This window comes from Etheostoma spectabile, chromosome 9, assembly GCF_008692095.1.
Source record: "Etheostoma spectabile isolate EspeVRDwgs_2016 chromosome 9, UIUC_Espe_1.0, whole genome shotgun sequence".
Lineage (NCBI taxonomy): Eukaryota > Metazoa > Chordata > Actinopteri > Perciformes > Percidae > Etheostoma > Etheostoma spectabile.
In genome coordinates, this window is record NC_045741.1 from 19,203,614 (window position 1) to 19,227,593 (window position 23,980).

Genomic DNA, 23,980 nt, shown 5'->3' on the forward strand with positions numbered 1-23,980 from the left:
AATCCTGTCTCTATACGTAATCCCAGACACACTCGGTGTTGGGATCAGGACTCTATGGGGGCCATGCAGTGCACTTCCAGGACTTCTTGTTCTTTACACTGAAGATAGTTCTTAATGACCTTGGCTATATTTTTGGGGTTGTTGTCCTGCTGCAGAATACATTTGGTGCCAATCATACGCCTCCCTGATGGTACTGCATGATGGATAAGTATCTGCCTGTATTTCTCAGCATTGAGGACACCCTTAATCCTGACCAAATCTCACACTCCATTTAAAGAACACTCATTGTAACGCTCTCCAGCCCTTCGTTGAACAAACTGCCTCCTGCTACAGCCAAATATTTCAAATTTTGACTCATCAGTCCAGAGCACCTGCTGCCATTTTTCTGCACCCCAGTTTCTATGTTTACGTGCATAGTTGAGATGCTTAGCCTTGTTTCCATATCTGAGGTCTGGCTTTTTGGCTGCAACTCTCTCATGAAGGCCACTTCTGGCCAGACGTCTCCAGACAGTAGATGGGTGTACCTGGGTCCCACTGGTTTCTGCCAGTTCTGAGCTGAAGTAACTGCTGGACATCTCCCGATTTTGAAGGGAAATAAGCTTGAAGTGTTTTTTTCCTTGGCCGAGCACTGCGTCTACGATCCTCTTCGTTGCCCTAATTTTTACAAATGTACCTATAAGAATTAATGCTGGTTTGAAGGCAAAGGTTAGTAACACCAATATATTTATGTGATTTAGATTTCTTTTGTTTGCTCACTTTGCATTTAGTAAATTGATAAAAATTAATTTATAGTTTGGAAAGCATTCTTAGTTTACAGCATTTTTTTCCACAACTGCCTAAGACGTTTGCACAGTTTATATATAGGACTATGCATAGAACCATGCATCACACCTCAACAAAATCTACATAATTCAAACCACATTGTTCAATTTATTAGCCAATGGGAAACAGTGTACAAGGTCAATAGAAGCCTATGCATGCTTTGAAAAGGTGACCAGCATTTAACAAGATTCAGTGATCAAAACATTCACCAGTGAAAAACAATCAAATCATTCTCAGTTAAATCATTCTCATATGACGGCATGATTGATTACATGGTACGAGTCTTAGAACATTGGACACCAGAATCATTCCTCAGTTTTTCAAAATGTATTTATTGGCTCAGCCTTACCAGACTTCATTTAGGATGCACAATAGACACTAAATATGATTGGGAGGCACACTACTTGTAAAACCACTGTGTGCTCCACTTACATTAGTCATAAATTAGCATGATAGTGAAGCGGTATTAATCTTTAATAAGAAAACATGCTTGAGCAGCCACAAAAGCCCAAACACTTATTGAAAAAACATACAGTAAGTCCATATCCTCTAAGGGATTTACAACATTGCACCTCCACATAAGCCACAGAATGAATAGTATTAAGACACAAATGAATCAAAAGTGCATTGCATGTAACAAGTCAAGTAAAGGACAAAGATATAAAGTACCAAAAGGACACTGACAGGTAAATCAAAAGATTAGATATTCCATCTAAAAGCAACATGTTACATAAGCCTATCTATGACAGATATATCAAAATATCTGAAATAAAATAACATTATAGCATTCCTCACCTGAACACAGGGTGAAGGATCAAGAGCAGTGTAGTGTAGATGGCCCTCATTTGAGAATCATGTCTCAGAGTTCAGAGCTTGGAGACATTCAAAAGCAGAGGCGTAATGTGAGCAAAGGATAAGATCTGATAGACATGTGGTATGTATTTACATTCAGTGGAGCCTTGGCTGGTGGGCCTAACCTGTTTCCATTGTCCTGTGTGCACACGTGACACCATCATGTGCCTGAGACATGACACTTGAGATACTTCTGAGGCGTCAGGTTCATGTCATATCTCCCGGGCGCGATAAAACATCCTCACGAGCAAATTATGTCATTTCACACATGCAGATATTACTCATGAAGCACCAATTCAACAATCAAGAGTTATACAGTCAGCTGCGAGCGTGAAACAAAATTAGTTAGAGAAAAAGTCAACTAAGCATCACGTGCACCGAGCAGTCACAACGTGCTTGCAAGAGTTTACTTTGCAGAAGGTAAACTCTGCTCTTGAACTTGATTTCTGCTCGCTCAAATTAAACTGACTTTATACACTTGGGGGCAGAAACCAAAGAGGCACTGGCCTTCCTATTATTGGTCACTTTAAAGGCAATCTCAGCAACCTTAGTTTACCTTGATTAACAGCTATTGTTCAGGAAGCCTGGAGTGTACCAAGCAAAAAACTGTTTCTGTTGTTATGCAAGATAGCGCCGTGAATAAGGCTAATTTGTTCTGATACTGGGATATGTGCGATGCTTTTAAAATGTTTGTAAATCCTTGCCGAGGAATGTAACATTCTGTACCTCCAACATTAGAGCCAGCGTAAGCCGTAAACACTGCTGTAAGACATTATAATTTTATTATAATGTGACGAGTGAGACTTTATTGATGTGGAGCGCCTTTTTGGCCCGCTCAATGACCGAACCCAAGGAAGACACCGGCAACGCCACCCGGGAAATTTCACCCCGAGAATAGGATTGGACTAGCTCGATAAGTTAATCCACCAAAATACAGAAAGCAAATAGGTTTGATTTATGCATGAAGCCGCCAGGGACACCGACACCATCACCATCAGCACTCAATAACTGTGGGAAACAGCACTTGATTATTGGGGGGAGGGGGGGCTGATAGTGGCTGATGGCTGCCTAGAACCAAACACAAATGAACTAAAGAATTAAACAAGAAAGTTTCAACAGAAATGAAAGTCGTCAAAACTTAAAAAGAAATAAACCACAAAAAAAAATGCCAATCTCCACACACATTAATAAACACGGGTAGGCCAAAGAAAAGCAAAACTACGCCTGTGTCACAATCAGTCAGTCAACCTAATAGGCTACAGTCCTGTAGGGCAGGGGTCTTCAACGTTTTCCAGGCCAAGGACCCCCAAACTGATGGCGAGATGGAGCGGGGACCCCCTAATTATATATATTGTATAAAATTGTGTTATATCAAACTGGTCCTATAGTGCCATGTGTAAATGTACCTTGTTATTGTGCATTTTAATACTGAGATACTCAAATAATACACAGGTTCATATATTCATGTTTTTATTTTAAACATGTGCGAGGCACAGTGAGGAGAAAAACTTTCGCGACCCCCATGCAGTACCTCCGCGGACCCCCTAGGGGTCGCGGACCCCCTGTTGAAGACCCCTGCTGTAGGGCATCCAGTTGGGCAACAGCTCCCTATGCTGAAAGGCGCGTGGATGTGGCGCTGAAAGGCGCGTAGAGGCTTTCAAAGCCTCGAGGGAGTTTATGCATACAATAGGACGGCTGGTTAACTAAACACACAGGGAAATACCCAAGAAGGTGAAAGTGTGGCTCAACCTACCAGCAGCAAAACTCAACCCGGTTCAGTTGCATGAGTAGTCTGTTTCATGACAGGGAGCCACTGCAAGAAGACAATGCACGCCATTCTAACACAAGCGGTATCGGTTTAGGTATCAAACAATTCAGCAACACTGCATTTCCTGGCGAATTACTGTGACCGCAGACGCGAGGGGACCCAGTGCAGAACTGTGGCTCTCACGACATAGAGTAAAGAGGGTCAAGAGGGCAAACCCCCTGCCTATATAGCATCCAGTTAATTCCTGATTGGTCCAGAGAGTGAGTGAGATTGAAGACATAGCAACCAATCAACCTGCTACAATCACTTACTCTAAGTGGTCATTGGGTGCTTTAAAGGTCCAATATGTAATGTACCATATATACTGTAGATAATCAAAAAATGAACTATGTCATCAGATGTTAGGGAAACATGTGAAGTTCAAATACTAACTTCTCTGACAACAATGTTAAAGTCAGTTGCCAATGTCTGTTTTTATTTTGGCCTATGTGTTTAGACACCCCGGTGGCCAGACATGAAACACAAACATGCAAGGACAACGGGCTGCAGTGATAGTAGCAGCAACCAAACAAACTGGATTAACAGAGATAGATTCATTCTACTCAACCTAAAAAAAACAAAAAAAAACATGGGAACTTTCTAAACAGTTGCATGACCAGAGAAGTGGTAAAACACTGGTAAATATGGGTGCATTTCAAAGATTGAGAAAGCTTAGAGCTCAAAAGGATTCAGAGTTGGCTAATTTCCTCCTAAACAAGTGAACGTTGAGTTTTATTAATTATAAATGTGTTTATAATGAATTTTAGACCAACAATTATAGTATTATGATACTTCACCTTATAAGTCATTATAAAAAGGCTTTATAATGGGTTATGATTATAGTTATAATGCATTGTGATTATTTATGAGTGCTTATTACTATAGTTATGGAGCTTTATAAGCAGATTAAATCACATTATAACTGTTTACAATGCATTCTAGAGACAGGCTTCCTAGAAAGTGTTAGCCAAAATTTTAAAATGCATAGGTTTAAACGTTGAGCACAAATGCAAGATGAACATGACGTTTCAAAAAAAAATCAGAAATGACCTCTATTTGCTTTGTCATCTCAAGACATCACGTGACTCCTCAGCTTATGCATCAGTGAATTGAGAAAGAGAAAGAGTGCCAACTGACAACATCTGATTCACCAGATCTCGTACACTCTCCTCCATTGCTGTTGCAGGACTCTGGTGTTACCTGCTGAAAGGGCCTGCTCCTTAATTAAATGAAGCACATTTAGGCACGTAAGCAAACATTCACAGGCCGGACAATCAAAGCTTGAGACTTGCAATAGTGTGTTTGTAGCAGAGAACAAACAGTATCCTGACAAACCTCTTAATGAAGCTATTTTCTACAATTGCCTTTGAAGATTACACCCTGTGGATCAATAACTGGAGTTTGCAGATATTTAAATCTTATATTACTCTGTATTTCCCCTGGTTCTGATAAACATTCCAATTTAAACTGTACTGCAGAACCACAGAAAGCCCTCTTTGTCAACACTGGGCCTTTACTAGGTCCATTAAAGGGGGTGGAAATGTATCATGTTTTCTTTTACAAAGATGAACTGTTATTCTGCCATTTTCCTTTCCACTGTGGGGTTTGGGTGGAATGTAACACACTGGAAAATTCTAGACCAAATATAGGGCCAGTCAGCTTTAAGGGGATATTCCTTTGCGTAATTATTCCGTGTTAACTGAAGAACAGGAAGCTTCAGAGTCTCCTTGACGGAGAACTGAGATAATCACATGAGGCAGATTCAAGTGGAAGTTGTAAGTTGATTGAGTTAATCGTAAAATATCCCACTCCAACTTGCAAACAAATTTCTTTTTTTTTTAAATGCATGGATTGGACTCCAGATGTTTTTGTTGAATGCATATTAACTGCTGCACAAGATGAACATATGTTTAGAATAAAAGATTATAGTGCAGAGCCACAAGCTCAATTAGTGGAGCATTCATTAAAATGAACACTCCTCACGTTAGTGATAGCATTGTGACAACATTAATGAAACTGTTTACTTAATGAGCAATACATTAGTTTTTTCTGCACATCCATAGCTGGCAATGAGCTCCAGAATAATAATGAATTATTAAAAATTAATGATTTCTGTGCAACACTCTCCTCCAACTCCTGAACAAAACAGATCCTGAGCTGTTTGCCCATTAATCTCAGAGCAAGGAGGTTGCTGTTTTCCTCATCTGTTTTTGTCATCCTTTGATCCTATTCTTTAATACCTTTTTTGCTCATATCCTATGCAAATCACTTTGGCACTTTGTTAAGGCATATTGCAGAAAATTATATAATGGAAAACTTTGGCTTTCGCTTGGGCTTGCCTCCAAGAGATCTCTCAGATGTTGTTGTTAAGGGAACCATGTACCAGTTAAATTTGACAGAGTTTTGAAGGCGGGGAGGTTGTGGGGAGGACAGAAGGAGTTGGAGAGGATGGAAAACACTACATAAAGGGAAAGGTGGATGAAAAATATCAAAGCAGAGCGTTACACTGGAGGCTATGTTAGAGATAGTTATCTTGAGAAATAATAACAGCCATTATCGTTCAGAATGTTTAGTTCACTAAATTTGGAATATGTTGGGTCAGCAATTATATCACATTTAACTCTTCAGAATCTGATTTTTTAAATCCAAAATTGTATTTTCTTCATTCCGATGTCAATGTTCTCTATATTGCAGCAAGTTGTGTACTCTGTATTACAGTTCCCTTCTACATTTTTTCTTTCGTCAACCAACCAAGGTTAATCCTTTAAGTGCTACAAAGACTGAGCGGCTTCACAATCAATTCAAGATAAACTCTTACATCTGGAAATAGAAAGTGTTCATCTTTCACATGGCTTTTGCAGTTAACAGTTTTCTTTAGGGTCATTATCACTGAGCCTGTATGTGTTCTCACATTTGAAAGGCAAAAGCAAGACTGGGAAAGCAGAGTGTACATGAGCCTCTTGTCATTGATGCTCTGAGAAGGCAGAGTTGTGTTGGTGTGAGAAATTTCCCATAAACCTGAAGGCTACTATGACAGCAAATGTGTCCATCCTTGAGATGCCTTTGACTGAGATGCTGGACTTTTTCAAATACATTTACAGTGCTATACATGACAACGTTGACGCAAAAAGATCATATTTACATCATTGCCCTTGCCTGTAAACGTCACTCTTGGTTAATAACATTTAGTCATTTGGCACTCCGATTTCAACTGAGACCTTTGGTGAATTTCACTGTACAAACTACAAAAGAAATTAACATTAACTTCTACTTAGAGGTAGCATCAAGGCTCCAAGGACACAATTTTGCTGAGAAAGAGAAAAATGATAAAATACAGAATGACACATTTAACATGTCCAAGGCAATCACCACAGAATTAAAAGCATAAAAACATACTGTATGTGCATGTTGGCCAGCACACTGATGAAAGCGTATGAAGCCACATGGAGTGTGTGTAGCAGTTGCACAAGCAGTTTCAAGTATGCCAAAAAAGCTTTTTGATCTTTTTTTGTGTTTTGGACAGGACTTCATTCCATTATATTTCTGCTCATCAGTCTTTTATAAAAAGAGCATACCTACAGTATCTCTCTACTTATAATGACATAACTGATCAAAAGCCTGCACAAATTATTATAAATCTTTTCTCAAATAAAGATTTTGTTGGTGAAGTTAGATACACGTGTCATCATACACTTCTAACACGATGAAAAGGCAAGGCTTGCTCAATGACACCTTGACACCATATTAGGCTCTCATGCCATCCATAATCTCTTAATGTTGAACACCACAAATCTACAGTTATTTCCCCTCACACATTCATTCATAACAGGCCTCAAAGTTATTCTGAAGAGAAAATTGCTGAAGAAATAATTGCACAATACACCAGTGCATTCATGTTCAGGAGGGAAAATGGCAACAAACTTAAAGCTTCACATTTTATAGTCCTGGCTGCTAGCCAAGGCGCACCACGCACGGTATATCATAAAATCTACAACTGATACCCAGCAGGTAGCATTATCATCAGCATTTAGCAAACAAACTACTAACTTCATATTACCACAGACACTAATAAATACTTTTACAATCAACAATTGGCTCCAGTTTAGGATTTGCATTTTTCTTTTAAATGACCACCATGATTACATTTCATGTAAAATATGGCAACACTATTTATAACTTCACATAAGCAAATTTACAGTTTCTTTCTTTATTTATTAAAACTGTCTTTTAGCTGGCTTATGGCTTTAAGTTGTTGAAAGGATGCTTCCGTTCTGGTCTGGGAGATGCTATCAAAACTGGCTTTCAAAATAATCTGGAATTGAGGGAGTTCCTGTCAACCAAGCTGAAGCCAAATGTGAGCGGTGACACGGTCATGCATCCACATGCTGGTTAGGTGACTTGGAATGGAATGTGTTTTAAGCAAACCAAATGTTCCCAGAGCAGACATGGCTAACACAGAGACAACTTGCGTGTCCAATTGCACAAAATATTGAGGAGCATTTGGAGAACATTTTTGTCTCCACATATCCCACGACACATCCATGACAATGGCGTATATCTATTTTCACGTGTCCAATTCATCCCACCCTCAAAGCCACAAGATAGAAATTCCTGTCAAAGGTTGACTTAGCTACATTGTAGTTTCTGAAGGTTGTTGCCATCTTGGTTCTGCTTGTTAAGGGCAGCCAATGCCGCTTGGGTCTCCTTTTGTTCCTCTATGGAACAGTTGGACACTGCAGTCGCCATGATGCAGAACTTGCGGAGGAGGATCTCCCTGAAGAGCAGATAGACCCATGGGTCCAGGATCTGGTTGAGGGAGGCCAAGCGGATTGCTGTTAGAAAAAAGTTACAGTCTAACTGGACGTCCCGGGTTGAGGTGTGACTGGAGGTCACTGCTGTTGAATTGCAGTCGTGGGAGGATACCTGATTGGAGATCATCCTCAGCATCAGCACCTGAAGGAGGGAGGCAGGCACACGCTGTTTGTACCAATAGAGGAAGATACATTATGTTCTTCAGTGTGTTGATTAGTGATTTACTTTTTTTAAACTTTCATAGGCTGATGTTATATAATATGCACACTTATTGGCTGAGAGACAATAATGTAATATGTAATATGTAATGTCACTAGTCTTAAGACAATCCTGAGTAGCTATACTGTATCAAATGACTAAAGGAGAAAAGCATAATGTTTAAGCTCAAGCCACTCACTCAATGACATCTTCGCAACCACAGTGCTGTGGCTTCTATTAATATCCTTGGTGGGACGATTTAATATGTGCCTGACAATGCATTACCTCATAGCACACTAAGCAGACCCCCTAAACAGGACTCGGATAAGTGGATTGCTTCTTAATGGAAAATGGTAGCAGGATTTCAAAGGAATCATACACGACAGCATGTATCTGACTGGCAAGTATGATTTGTGTCTGTATGTGCACATGTGCACCTGCGAGTCATAGAGAAAATGAGTGAAAGAGGGTGAATGACTTAATGAGTGATTGAGGAAGACAGACAAGTGTGATGCGTGCAGCGTCTGTTCTTCCTTCCTTTCGCTATCCTGCCAACAGGAGATGAAGCATCTCCAGAGATTAAAAGAGCTGCAGCTGTTTGTGAGGGGCAGCTGACAATAAAACCCAATTAAACTGTGAATTGTGACACTGGACCATTTATCATATTAGTAGATGGGCTTATGCCACTATAAGGGAAAATAGTTAAGCATAGCCTACCTATTTTATATGATAGCCTCACTTTACTCGACCATAATGGATGTATGCTGTAAGAAATGTAAAGGCTGAAGTCGCCCGTAGAAACATACCAGCAGAGGAGACCAGCATATAAGGAGGACGCACATAATCCCTAACAGTTGAATGACGGTCTCCGTGGTGAGCCGTTCCCACTGCTTTGAAGACTGAGACGTGCCAGACTTTGTTTTACACCGCATAATTAAGCCCCGGATCGTCATTACATTGCAGGAAAGCGTAACAAGCAGAGAGAAAATCCCAAGTACAGCGAAAGTGATGGCAAAAAACATATTGCCTGGGACTTCCCTGTCCCCCGTGCTGATAAAGCACCAGGTGCCCGGCCACTGGCGTGTGTATTCCCCGACCCCGGCAATGGGCAGCAGCGCAAAGAGCAAAACAAGACACCACACGACAACCAAAGTCTGCTTTGTCACACTTGTCTTCATGTGGCTGGAGTACCAGTGGGGATTTGTTATCGCCATAGCCCTTTCAAGTGCCATGGCGCTGGCCAGGAATAGAGAGCACAGGCCAAACGTTGTCATGCACACACCGAAAAAAGCGCACAATTTACCCGATGAATCTATATGCTCCCATTTCAGATCAGCTCGGTAAACTGATATTACTATGGGACTTGTCAAAAGCTGTCCGAACAGGTCAGTAAACGCCAGTGACCCGATGCAAAGCAAGAACGATTTTTTTCTTTTATTTTCCTTCTTTTTGTAAGATATATATACCAGAATAAGAGCTAATGAGTTGCCCACTATGCCAGTGATCATCATGGATATAGGAAAACCAACTGAAACATATCCACAACTGGAATTTTTGGTGGCATTGTCTTCGCGTAATGACTTGGAGACGTTAAAGTCCAGCATCTTTCCAATGTTGGTTTGCAAGCCCTCCAGAAAATCACAACTCTCCGCAGTCATCATTTTGGAAAGGATAAGCCTATATGCATGAAATTACCCATGTGGTCCGGCATACTGTTGCGCTCCAACTGAATGCAGTGCGTAAAAGCGCGTCGGGTCCTTTACGAGCGGGAGGCGGGACTACCTAGAAAAGCGCCCGGAGGAAAAAAAACAGCAGTGGCACGTGGGCTTTAAATACACGTAGGCTACTAAAATATAAACCGGAATTTGTGAAACTTTGTATGGCATCTACAATGATGATCTCAGTTCATTAACTTCCTATTTATAGGTAGGTCTACGGCCCTTTAGATAACTTTAACACTATAGCAGACGCACCTGCCTTAGACCCACATGCCAGAGATTATCATCTCATTTTGACGAAGTGAGCACACGGGCGGACTCGTCTGATGAGTCAGGGGAATAAACAAACCTGCCCTGAGCATCTTAAGCAGAGAAAGCTCTGAAACATTGTCATTAAGTACCTAAAATCAGAGCGAGGGTTTACTGATAAAATTAAAAGTGGGATGTATTAAATAATTCGGCTACCTCCGGTTGGTGGTGATTATGGGGAAATTCAAATTTGGAAATAGGTATACATTACTGAAACAAATGCAAGCCACTTGAGTTTAGACTCATATTATGAATATATATATATATAATATATAATTAGGTCTAGGTACCTACCAATAGACTACACAGACAGCACGTGGTGTTATTTTTCTCAGCACCTTGAGCCCACTCATACAACCTAGAATTGTTTTACTGCAGATTTTTTGGACGTAAAACAATACATTTTACCCCATTCGAACGTGGCAAGCTTTATCAGACGCTGTAGGGCTGTTTCTCAAACGTTTTTTCAATATTGTTCCCTCTTTGAAAGTTTTTTTTTTTTTTTGGTTGAAAAGTACCCCTGGCCAGCGCAAAACATTCGTATAAGAAAAAAAGTCAATATAAAGAAGCATACAGTGCCGGCAGAGATGGATTTACTTATCAACCTTTATATATATATATATATATATATATATATATATATATATATATATATATATATATATATGTATATATATATATTTAAATCATTTAAATGCTACATTTCAAATGTTTTGAATCCATCACTTTATTCATCCATCATTGTATACTTATTTTAGGAATTATGCATGCAAGACATATTTTTAAATTAGCATTTTTGCAAAAACTTCACGTGCCCCCATTTGAGAAACACTGCTCTAACAGGTGAGCGTGACAATACTTGATCAACGTGACTTCCTGCCTGATATATCCCGCGATACATTAAGCACACCAATGTATCGATCACTCCGTTCAAGTCAGCATATCAGGAGGAACAGTGCCATCTGTTGACCACAATGAGAATGACAACACTGAAGTGTGGAGCACATTGTTCAGTGTTCAACTTCTAAGTGCTTAAAACTAAGTAGTTAGGCTTTGAATAATGAACATAAGATCGAAACTATCCAGGCCATAGCTGTTTACATGTCGTCAGTCAGATAGTGAATTTGTATCTCTGATGTAGTGCGCTAGTAGCGCCTAAACCTTTAGCTTAAGGCATGCAAATAAAGATCCTATATCATTAGGTTATCACTGGAAAACTAACGTTACTTTAGAGAACGGTAACTTGGTAACGGTTCACGGCACGTTACGTGGTTAAAGACATCATTCCATGGACTGCTAGCAAATTTACTATCAACCAAACACTGAAGACGTCTTATAGCACTGTGACGTAACATTCATGTTACCGTTACCATTCTTGATTCAAGTAGTTATATTTAACGGCTAAATAGTGATACGGGGATTAATCAAACACATCTGTCGGATTTAGCAAATATTTAAACAGTGCTAGATGCGGCCTCTCCAGTCTTGGATTAATCAAACAAACTAAGGAACAGGAAACAATGTCGACAACAGTTTATTTACACGTGTACATTTGAGTTGTTTCACCAATAAAAAGCCTGTACTGCCACATTTTACCATGAACGGGATTTACTACTGGTTGGTTATGGTTGCAATACTGGATACGATAATCTGGATTATGAATATCAGTCTTTTCTTGATTTCATTGGTTTCCCAAATGAAGAGGAGTAACTTAGTGACAGGTGACAATTGTGTAATAACTAAAACAACTAAACCAAAGAATGTTGAATTTACTGCAATTTAGTTAAAACAAGCAATATCAAAAAATAAAATACTTACCGTGAAATAAAAAGCAAAGTATGTATTTATCAAGAAAAACCAAAATTCATAACTACATCCCTGTTATTTTAAATTGGTGCTTAAGTACTTCACCTTTATTTTAAAAATAATCCCAGATGTTTCCTAGGGGCAAAGAAAAGTAATCAAAAATGTTTACTTCAATTTCCTTACAGATGAGTAGACTAAAATGTATTGCCACGGAGATAATCAGCAGAAGGGGCTTAAAACGGCAAACAGCCTCTTCACAGTATGTTTGACTTTCTCTTGGGAATATGTATGTTCATTGGACACCTGCAGTTACAGACACTTTCAGACACTTTGTCACAGATTGGCGTGTGTGTGGTTTTAAAATGGGAGCTTGTAATGATGGGTACGGCAGAGAGGAGTCATGTTGACGTTGCCCCCCCCCCTTTTGTTTTAAGGGAAATTAGACTTTTCTATGAGAATGGACAGCTTATTGAAATGATGCGGTTGTTTTCCTTGCAACACAACATGCACTTTCTACTTATGTTCCTATTCTTGTTTTAAAGGCTGTAATAAATTTATTTCTTTTTTGAACTGGAGTCAGAATGGGAGGATCCAGAGGAATGGCCGCGGCGCCTGAAATCACAAAACCATGGGAAGAAGAACAAGGTCAGCAGGCTTTGCTATCAACATTCACTTATGCATACTTGAAACAAGTACAAGGTCAAAGAATATAAAACAAAAACAAGTTAACGAGGCGAAATGTAAACATATTTCATATTTCTAAATTCCAATAAGCGAGGCGACAGATGGCTAATAATAATAAGTGCCATTCCACAGAAACCCAAACCTTTCGGACGAACGTGATCTAGAACGCCTCCGCTTTCTCTCTCCAGATGAGGACCTGGAGCGACTGCGCTTCTGTCCCCTCTCAGGTGAGGAGGAGGGTGAGCAGGACCTCTTCGGGGGAGAGGAACCCTTTCCAGACTTGGAACTGGATCTTTTGGAGGAATAAACCAAGCACTGAGGTCAGTAAGGTCAAGACAGCGTTTCATCAGCGTGGGTATTTATCAAGCTTCTCTGATTAAGAGCATTTAACTATGGATTAACGAAACTGAGAAAGCAATTAAGAAAATGTTTGGATTCCTTCTGAATATAATAAAAACCAGCACCACTGCTGAGAGATGCTTGATGAAGACCCCAGATGTCTATTCTGACTTCTGAGCCACAATAAAACTCAGTTCATGTAGTCAGACTGTACTTTTGGTAGTCTCTGCCCTAAATTAAACTTTAAATATCCGTGAATAAAATAACAAAATGATCAAAAAGCGTCAAGGCAGTTTATGAATTTCTATTATGATTTCAGACCAAAATTACTATCTGCAGATTGAGGAAGAGTAAGCACTATCCAGTCTTTGTTCAAACTTAAGCTAGGGAATAGGACTGTTTTGGAGCCTTCAGCCCCATACACACACTCTCTAAAGGGAGAGAGTGCATGTCACCTCATTCACCTGGAATGGGACCTCGAGCGAGATCCAGACCTGGAACTGGATGAGCTTCTAGAGCGGGACCTGAAAGATAAAAAACAGAACCTTTCCAATATTTTCTGAACAAGAAGAATAGTTTTATGGTTCACACAACACAGATATATTTGACTGACTTTAAATCTTGCCTGCCTTACTGTATATCTGATGAGAAAATATGTTAAAAAAAATACTTATAGAGGGGTTTGAAGAAAAAACCCAGAAGAAAGACAACAAAAACCTGTAAAGGTAACAAGTGTAAACAGAGAACCGGAGTGCACTTCATGACTGCAATATGAAGAATGCATTGCTTCTAGGGTTGGGTACCGATTTCGGTACTTTTTTGGGTACCAACCAAATTACGTCAAATTCACTTTAAATCAAACAGTACCAAATTTTGGTACCTAAGAGCGTGTAGGAGTGCGAGAGAGTCTCTGCATATTGACAGAGAGCGGAGCTCCGACACACACGTGTGTAGCGCAAACTGCGTAGGATCTGCAGTTTTGTTGAAGTCACAGTGAGTCAAGGCAATGCTGATAAAGTCAATTTTAAGTATGGTTACAGTTTTTCAAAACACCATTCACTGTGATACGTTAATGGCGAGGCTGTTGATGTTACATTTACTCTGACACAATCAGGCACAACAGTGGTTTCTATGGGCTGGTGACTGACTGACAGGCTGAGGTTGTAAGGCAAGGCAACTTAACTTCTACAGCACCTTTCAGCAACAAGGCAATACAAAGTGCATTACATAAAACATTAAAGACCAGTTAAAACCGCTCATGACAATGATAAAACAGGCTAAAAAAGACTCAAATACAAATACAAGAACAAAAGTTAGTGAGTTTAATAATATATTATATTAATATATAATAATTATTCAATTTAATAGGTTGTAGGGACGGGTTTGGGAGGAGAGAGGAGTTTTACTTTTGTTTATTTTGTTTTGAGTGTAAAATGTTCTAACAATATAAACAAAATGTTAATAGTATCAATATGTTTAGAATGATTTTTACAACTGAAATGATTTTTGTTGTAATAACAGAGGGAAAGTACCAGAAAAGGTACTGTTGGGCACCAGAACAGAACTTCAGGTACTGGTACGAATACAAATGTATGGTACCCAACCCTAATTGCTTCCATCTAAAGTCATAGGCGTTTTTAAAACAAAAACATAAAAAGATATTCCTCAGAAATATAATTCCGTCTGCACATTCAATTTCTAACAGAAAACAAGAAATCAGCAGAACAGGACATGAAATTGATCAGTAAATCAGAAGGAAGATTGAGCGGATACTGACATTTTGCCCGGAGTTACCCTTGACCTGTACCCTTTTACCTGGACCTCGACCGTGAACTGGAGCTTGAGGAGCGCGACGATGAACGGGACGAACCCGATTGGCTGCCCTTTTTCTTAGCTGGCTTCTCCTCATCATCACTGGCGTCAAGGTTGTACTTCGACAGGTCTCCCTCGTCGTCATCTTCTTCTTCTTCATCATCATTATCATTACCACCATCATCATCATCATCCTGGAGAAGAAGTGTTTAATATAACATTGTTATTGGCTAGCATTATAAAATTTGATCTTTTCAACTGCCAGCTCCAGCCACCAATCTTACATCCAGTTTGTATTTGGAAAGGTCACCCTCTTCCTCATCTTCATCATCTTCCTCGTCATCTTCACCTTTTGCTACTTCTTTCTTTTCAGTTTCTTTTGAGGAAGGTGTGCTGTTACTCCTTCCACGGAACTTTTTCTTTTTCCTACCAAACTGTAACATTGGAAAAAATCAAGATTCTACCTTCCAAACATGTGTATGCTTTCAGTTGAATGTGTTACCAAAATAGAACACTTCCAGGTATGCCTCACTTCATCATATTCACCATCAGATTCCTCCCGTTCAATGTATTCCACATTCTCCCTTTCATTGAAACCTCCACCATAACCTTAAAGAAAGAAAAAAGGCAATCAATACCTGTTTTTTAAAAGCTCACAAAAAATGGCAAACTATATTTGTGGGGATACCTGTTCTCTCCTCAAGCTTGGCATATTTCGGTGTGTTACACATGTTACACTCTGATCTCCTAGCCCAATTGACATTGCCACATCTGTATGAGAACAGGAGGGAAGGTAAATAAAACAATCCTTAAAATCTCGACACATTTAAATAAAATGTCAAACAAAAGTGCATGCCTCGGCTTATTAAAATGCATGTTCTTCTGATGTATTACACTCATAAGGAAACTTTTTTTTTTTCTATTTGCTCCAGTGTCTGGTTAATCAAACATTCTTGTAATCCCTTATTTACAATCCCCATACGTTTTGCATTGCCAATCATTTGCACTGAATAGGCCTCTACTCTTCTCAGCCAGAGTTTTCCCAATCTCTGTTCCTCCAGCTTTCATCATCTTTGCCTCTGTGGTTTTCTCTGTGGAAGCAAACCAATGATATTTTTTTAGTACAGCGGAATTTTGTTAACGTTATTAAGCTTCAGCAAGATGTATTCATTTGCATAAAGGACTCACCCCGCCCACATCTGTTACAACTAGTTCTTCTAGCAAAGTTCACGTTTCCACACCTGCAAAAGCAAAAAATATATGACACTGTAGATGCAGATAAAGCTTAACTTGTTATCTCATCATTCAGACATAACCTGAGTGTGCTACAAGCAAGAGTAGTAGTGTAGGTGTATTTATTTTTCATGTGGCACACCATTAGCTTGTAACGTCTTTCGTTGGACAGCTTGTGTCAAAAGCCTTTATAGTGCCCAATTAACAACTGCAGCTGGCCCGTCCGTCACTTAAGACGTTTATAATGATACAACATGATATTACAGACTACCTAAATCAGACTCTACGCTCATGACAACTTGGCTCCTACAACATTGTAAACACCTCCCACAATAGCAAGAATGGCCTCTCACTCGACACATAGAAGCTAACGTTAGCTAGCTTGCTATCTTATAAGTCTGCACACATTGACTACCTATATTAAAACTCCTTGACACGTAGCTAAACCAAAACACGTCCCCTTAAATGAACAATTTATATGGCGTTTATTTTGCATAGAGTGAAGATAATGAGGTAAAAATAAGGTAAAGGTGAACTGGTTTCCAAAAGCTAAAAATGCTAGAGGGCCTGAGCTAACGTTTGCTCGTTAGCAAGACCAGCAAATTCAGCAAACATGTTGTTACATTTAACCAGCTAGCTAACTAGTTTGTAAAATGGTATTGTATTCAAAATGTCAGGAACACTTACTTTTTATCAGGACAAATCCAGTCCCCGTCGCTAACTCGAAAACTCTTCCCCGACATGTTAGGCCTGTTAACACTGGCTCGTTGGCAGGGTGGTGTATCGTGTGGTCAGTGTTCATGCGCCTCCTCCCTCTAATGGTGTATTCAGGGGCTTTTCGGTAGAACGTTAAACTCGCCATTCTCTGCTCGTAATTTAGAAACACGTATTGTGACTCAGTCTGTGCACGTTTAAAACGGCCCGTCGCAGGTAGTATAGGTTTTGGAATACCAAAACCCCTTTATGCAGCAGTGTAAGCACACATGTAGCCTAGTATTCTGTAAATAACCTAACTAAAAGGATCCCACTACGGACATTTTTTGCTTTCTGTGTTTCAAATCAATTCAATTTGGATATAAAATGATCCCTTTAATACAAGTTTTTTATGAAACTGTTGTCACAAAATGTTTTTTAAAGTTCCACATTTCTTCCATCGATACCAGAATGCAACATTAAAAAAGGGACAAACCATGTCTAATATCTCTATGGGATAAACTTGTTTTTCTTGAGAAAAGTTGTACCATGCAAATAAAATATAATAATCCTAAAATACTAGTTTCCTGCAAATGTGGTGGTATACTATTAGGCTTACATGGTTCAGTTCTTCCCAATCAATTAAAGATAACAGTACTAAGTTAAATATCATGCAAATGTCCCAGCAAATGCCCAAGTTCTTGCGAATGCAGAGATGACATACAGTAGGAATGTGACTATAAACCTGCTTTTAGACACCAGACACCCTTTATATCTCTTTTAGGAATAGCCTGCCAAAAAAAGATATTTATCAAATAGCCTACTTTTATTTATTATTTTTGAAAAGAGGACACGATGCACTTTATTTTAACTTAACCAAGTAGTTCTGTGGCAGGGATCTATTCTCCCACGTTTCTGAATTTAGGGGTTTGAAATTCTGTTTTCTTGCAATACCAGTATTAGGCACTAGATGGCAGTAAATGTCAACGTTTAACATTGCACATTTTCATGGTCCCTCCTGTTTTGTTTTGGTCTATGTTGTCTGCTCACAGGTTGCCAATGACAATGATTTTTTATCTAAATCAGGGCTGTGTAAGGTTATGGTGTGTGAAAAAAAAGTAACTTCAAGAGGGCTGGAATGTGTGTGCTTACACATACTCTCTGAATTCCACATACAAATGTATCTCATAAATATATACTGTAGTAGTCTGTTGAATAATAGCCACCTAAAGGAGGAGTAAGTATGATAGCATTTTGCTTAAAATATATTTTTATATGTTGTTATTTTAGTTTTGTAGAATGTTCTCTTCTTTTACTGTCACTGTCACAAATAAAAAGAGAGATCATAACTGTGTATTCGCTAGTAAATTTTAGAAAAGATCAAACGTACTGGACATCTACCGTTAAGCTTTTAGGACAACTGTTTCAGTACAGTAGCTTACATGTCAGTTATGTTGTTGCTTTGTAAGTGAGCCACTGTGGTTGAGTGTTCCCTAAGTCAAACTTGCACACAAAAAAACCCAAATCATCTGAAGTTTATTCCCCTTAGTTATTTAGTCTCAAAACATAATATAATAAGATATCTTTTTTAAATTTTTTGTGAGCAACCGAACTGTCAATCCAATTTGACCATGCAAAACCAGGGTCAGACACACAAGGTTTCATAACTCATTGTGAAATAATTTTACTGCCTTTAATATCAGAGTAGTCAAGATGCAGGAAATAAAACGCCACATGTTGTTGATATGTGAATTATATTAATGAAGGAAGAAGGAAAGGCTTTAAGTTGCAGTTATTTCTTAGGTAATAGTACTTAACAAAGGCTAAAATGTAGGTACAAAGCAACGCTCAGGCTGCTAGAGAAGCGTCCTTGTCCACCCAATCTGCTGTTGGTTAACGTCAAAGACTCTTGGAGGTCACTGTCACAGCTGGTCCATGAACCAGAGGCCGCACAAGCAGCCGTTTAAGTTTTTCAGCTAGAGACTATTGCATTCTTTTCTCTTTTTGACAGGGGTGAAGTGATTGTAGATGCACGTTGTTTATGTCTTGGACAAGATGGGGTTTATTCAATTGAGTACCCTCAAGATGAACTGAACAAGACTTTAAAATCAAACAGTGTTTTAATAATCATGTATCTGTTTGGGGACATGCACATGGTTTATGAGCGCAACACTAGGCTTATTATGAGTAGAGTCCAGCAAATATAAGGTATCAGCGGTGAGATTGGCACATTTTATGATTCGTTCTCTTTCTTTTAAAGGAAACGAATCTTGGACTTTTGTCAATACAATTCCAACACAGAGGCCAGCCGTGTGATATCGCATAAAAACAATTGCAACCACACACATTGTTATATGTTCAAGATGAGGCCTCCCCTCAGTTTTCTTTACTTCATTGAAGTTATTTTTTTTATAACGGAAGCCTATTTTCTTCTCAATGATGCAGGAGCCATCTTTACTCACAGGTTTTAACTAAGGATGGACTTTCTGCTCACTTTCAGTGTTGCACAGAAAAGAGTGAGCAGAGATATGAACCAAATGAAGCCATGAATAACTAACAAGGACACATTGCCAATGCTGTGGTATGTTTGTTGGCGGCACAGAGTTGCATGAAAAATTCAGCAAGGAGTCAGGCAATTAAATAGCACTTAGGCAAACAACGTCCAATTACATTAAAGTAGCTTCACTGGTGGTTATGCTTTTTTAACTTTACTTTGTCCTTTTCTGGCCAATGTACAGCCCACCAGCTGATTATGTCCTGGGTCAATAACACTTCTAAGGAGGATTTTTCATGGGTGTCAATGAGGCTGTGGCTAGGCTGACACCTTTTTGTAGCTGAGTGGCTGGTTACGGCTGAACGTTCATGCACAGCAGAGTCTCTGACAGGGAAAAGCAGCCATGTATGTAGGTTTGGAAAACCTGCTGTAAGCCACCAGGGCTTTCCAATACTGACAGATGGCAGGGAGCTGTTCCCGAGAAAAGGGGTACTGCGAGGGCAAGGAATTGGAGGCTGGTGAACATCAGCACTCTCCACCCACCACTCTTATCTCAATACTATGATTCAGCATTAATCAGGAGGGTGACATGTATTTCCCACGTGCCAAACACGAGTTAAATGTGGGGCTGTTTGTTAACTGAATGTAATTTGATCCTGTGCCCTTATGAGGTATGTCTGTTTGTTTCTGGACATTTGTGAGGACAACCAGGCCAGAGAGCTGGCCCTGTCTTCACACTTTAGCGGTGGGAGGTGAACTGTAAGATGCCAGCGAACCCCACCAGAATTATATAACGCAGACTACTGCACAGTGAAACAGCTCGTTCTGGGAGCTGCGCCGCTGCAATGTGCCGTATCTCCCGTCCTCTCATCCGGTCCTTATCTCTAAAGCACTTTCATTTTGGGAGCCAGAGAGCACACATTTTACAATCCAGTCTCACCACTTGCTGTAAAAGCAATCTACAAAGCATGATATGATGTGAGAGTAATAAATCTACTGTTTAGCAAATTCCACTGGATCATTAGTTTTAAATGTGTATGTGCACTAAAGCATTGTACGTCATGCATTCATCTACTGGTGTTGATAGTTTGAAGCCAATTTAAATTTTGTAATCACTATAGATAGCGCTTGTGGTCTTCAGTTCAGTGTAGATTCTCCATGAAGAACAACTTTTTCAAAATCAGGTTCCTTTAGCAAAAACATGTTTTGTGAAGAGACATCATCAACATACATGCCGACTTTCTTAAGCCAAGTGGAGTGTTGTCTGTACGCATGATGGGCTATCCGCGTGGACGTCCACGCTGTTTATAGCGGGCGTGCACATACACACCACTTGCCGTGTTATTGCCACTTGCCGGTCAACTGTTGAGTTTAGGAAAACGTGACACGCGGGTTGGGTTTAGGAGAAGAAGAACGGGGTTGGCTTTAGTAAAAAAACAAACCAACGGCAACGGTTGAGTTTAGGAAATGTAACACACGGGACTCAAAGGAAATGTGGCACGATCCCTGGTCTCCTGGGTGAAAGTCCTGTGTTTTACCCATCCATCACCCCCCCGAACCCTCTCTGAGCGGATTTTCACCCTTTCATGGCATAAATTCACACGCTATCACAAAGTAATGTAAGTCAATGGAGGCCAAACAGCATTGATAACACGCCAACGGCATACAAATGGTGTGTCATTTCATGAGATCAGTCCGGACAATCATACTTTGAGCTTGCAGGTGATCTCGAGCATTCCACACTGCCAATATCAATGTGTCCAGTCCAGCCGATCTTGAAAGACCCGAGAACCGAAGGAGTGATGTTGGCACAAAGTCTGAGACGAGACATAGTTCTTTAAATGGAATCAGAGAACCCCTCAGATAAAGAGTTTACGAGGGCGAGAGGCGTTCTCACTTGATGATTCCCGATGATGTCTGTACAAAATGCAATATCTATACCCTTTGCTTCCATTAAGGCGAGGCCAGAGGGACGTTCTCCAATATCATTTCTCAAATGGTTTTGTCAGGTCTGTCTCGCAGACTCTTGTTTAATGGCTGCACATCACTTTTGGGGACCACTTGAAAAGGAAAGAAATCAATGTCCCTCCTGCTCCAACTCCCCAGGCAGAATATAGTGAGTCACTCAACATGCACCCCTGTGTGTCAACAGAATACTAGCTCCATCCTGAAGTATCATTTAACACTTTTATTAATTGAGTGTAATTAGAGATATTTTAACATGCAATTTCTATTTGTGCCATAGCTGTTCATATTTATTTGACAATAATAATATGAAGCATTTTCACTGTTCTAAATGCAGCCTTGAATTAGTTATCAAACATAATTCATGAAACCATCTTAATTTATTTAAAAATATATAACAGTGTTCTGTTTTTGGGATGTTTATATAGATATAAACATCCAGAAGAGAGTAAATAAAACTACATAGAGGTAGATTGAGGGGAAATTGACTGCTGGACAAAGAACAAGGAAGAGGAAATGGGTTCACAGTAAACAATACTCAGACTATAATTAAGGGACCTGACTTCAATTAGAAGTATTATGTGTGGTTAATTGTTTTTGTGATTTGACGCACTCAACCTTGCATTTGATTCCACAATTCTTCTCCCGTTATCTTTTACCTCCTTAAATTCATTGCTCTTTATTTGCTTCAAGTTTCACGTCACCAGCTCACTGCCAGGGTGACAGTAACTGAGTAGGTAATCTGATGGCAATATAATAATGGCTAATGCTCGAAAAGGGGAAGCAGCTTCAGCGCAGCCTTGGCCTATGCGTCATCTGGCTCTGCTCTTGGTAGTGACACAGTCCTGGCAGTGGGTGATTAATGTGATAGGTGGAATTTGTCTCGTTATGTTGACACCGGCTAATAAATGCCTTGTAAACAGCCAGTCACAGCTGTTAATGCATCATCATAATCCAGGATTAGGAGGTGCCAGGCATGGCCAATAAATGCAATTAGGCACTGACAAAATTAATTCGCCTATACTCTGACTTTCCTGCACCCTGTCCATTCTGAGGGAAAGTCAAGTGTGTTGTGTGATTATTCACAGGGTCGCAAGACGATAAGCGTGCTGAAAATCTTCCCATTAAGTAAAGAATTTCCAACTCAATTTGTGTTCACTGCAATGCATAATTTGTAGAATATTAACTCCAAGTTGGATTGAAATAAAAACAAATACCCTTGCTTTGCTCCTCTAATCTATTTGGAATTATGGAATTATGAACAAGGGAGTCTGCTTGGGGTGGGGGGGGTGGGGGGGGGGATAGAAGGAGAAAACTGTACCTAAAATGAAGAGAAGTCTGAAAATGTTATCAAACTGAAACTCATCATGCAAATGCTGTATTTTATTCTTACATCTCTCGGGAATAACAAGACAGGTGACTTTTAAACGTGAGGTCACCAAGACAGCCATTAACTCCCTGTCACTCATCTCCGTCACGCCTCATTGGTGGAAGTTGTGATGCATTTCTTCGTGTTTTTACTCACCTCGCTTATTTTTAGCACCTGGGACTTTGGTCTGATGTTTTTCTAAAGATTTAAAAAGACACTTGCCCCTCACACCCAGTCAGCCCGTCCTATTACCAGAGTGATGGTCAATTGAGATGATCAATTTGCATAATGGAGCATTAAATTGGGCCCATCACAACCCACCTCTCAGCAGCTTGCTCCCATGGAGGGCTCACTGAAAGTGGCAATTGCTCTTGAAAGGGTAGCATGCATCCTCCTTGCCGGAGTATTCTTCCACTATGCAGGCTGGTGAATAAAGCAACAGTCACTGAATAGGCTCTCATTCATGAGTAATCTGGTGCCGGATTAAAAAGTTCATGCAAAAAAGGATACCCGAATACCCGAGTTGAAGAATGAGATTTAAAACATGAAATCAGAATCAAAATCAGAATTTTTCACTAAATTTTTTCCTTTGCCTTGTTGTTCTATCTGCTTTGCTAGAAAAGGAAAACAGAGCTCCATAAATTATTCCCAATGTAATATTACTCTTTAAAAATGTTTTTTCAAAGTGTCAAAAATCATTCCACCCCCTGTGCTCATCCATTCTCATTAGGGTGTACTTAACTGCCATGTCCATCCTCATAGTGACCATTGGTCATTTCTTGGACAATGAGCAGATTGTTTTGATTAACACCCACTAAGGAAATCAACGACCGTTATCTTAGGCGGTTTAGTTGAGCTTTTAAAAAGCATGTCAGAGCCTAAGGACCTATGACAAATTGCATCCAAAAAGCCTCTCGGATCTGAGGCCGGCGGGCTGTGATTGATGTGTGTGCTGTGTGAGTGGCAGGGAGGAATGAGATAGAGCCGTCATGGCCTTCCTCTACTCTGTGTTGCCTTTGTTTGAGGGGTTTCCGCTGGGGAGAGTGCTGTCCAGTGAACAATATGGC

General features: G+C 39.8%; 2 protein-coding genes across 3 annotated transcripts; both read right to left on the minus strand.

Moving 5' to 3' along the window:
* Window positions 1-1,144: 1,144 nt before the first annotated feature.
* On the minus strand, window positions 1,145-10,152 carry ptger3 (prostaglandin E receptor 3 (subtype EP3)). The gene is made up of 2 exons (XM_032526533.1): window positions 9,298-10,152; window positions 1,145-8,434 (listed from the first exon to the last, which is right to left on the minus strand). The coding sequence occupies exons 1-2, from the start codon at window positions 10,150-10,152 to the stop codon at window positions 8,108-8,110; spliced, it is 1,182 nt and encodes a 393-aa protein (XP_032382424.1). The 3' UTR covers window positions 1,145-8,107.
* Window positions 10,153-12,036: 1,884 nt separating this feature from the next.
* On the minus strand, window positions 12,037-17,328 carry zranb2 (zinc finger, RAN-binding domain containing 2). 2 transcript variants are annotated; one of them, XM_032526400.1, is made up of 10 exons: window positions 17,080-17,328; window positions 16,348-16,400; window positions 16,142-16,250; window positions 15,848-15,930; window positions 15,692-15,768; window positions 15,447-15,593; window positions 15,163-15,353; window positions 13,812-13,871; window positions 13,151-13,300; window positions 12,037-12,936 (listed from the first exon to the last, which is right to left on the minus strand). In XM_032526400.1, exons 1-10 carry the CDS (start codon window positions 17,133-17,135, stop codon window positions 12,879-12,881), a joined length of 984 nt encoding a protein of 327 aa, XP_032382291.1. In that variant the 5' UTR covers window positions 17,136-17,328; the 3' UTR covers window positions 12,037-12,878. The 2 variants fall into 2 exon arrangements, with proteins under 2 accessions (XP_032382291.1, XP_032382290.1); XM_032526399.1 differs by having other exon boundaries at window positions 15,444-15,593.
* Between the last annotated feature and the right edge of the window lie 6,652 nt (window positions 17,329-23,980).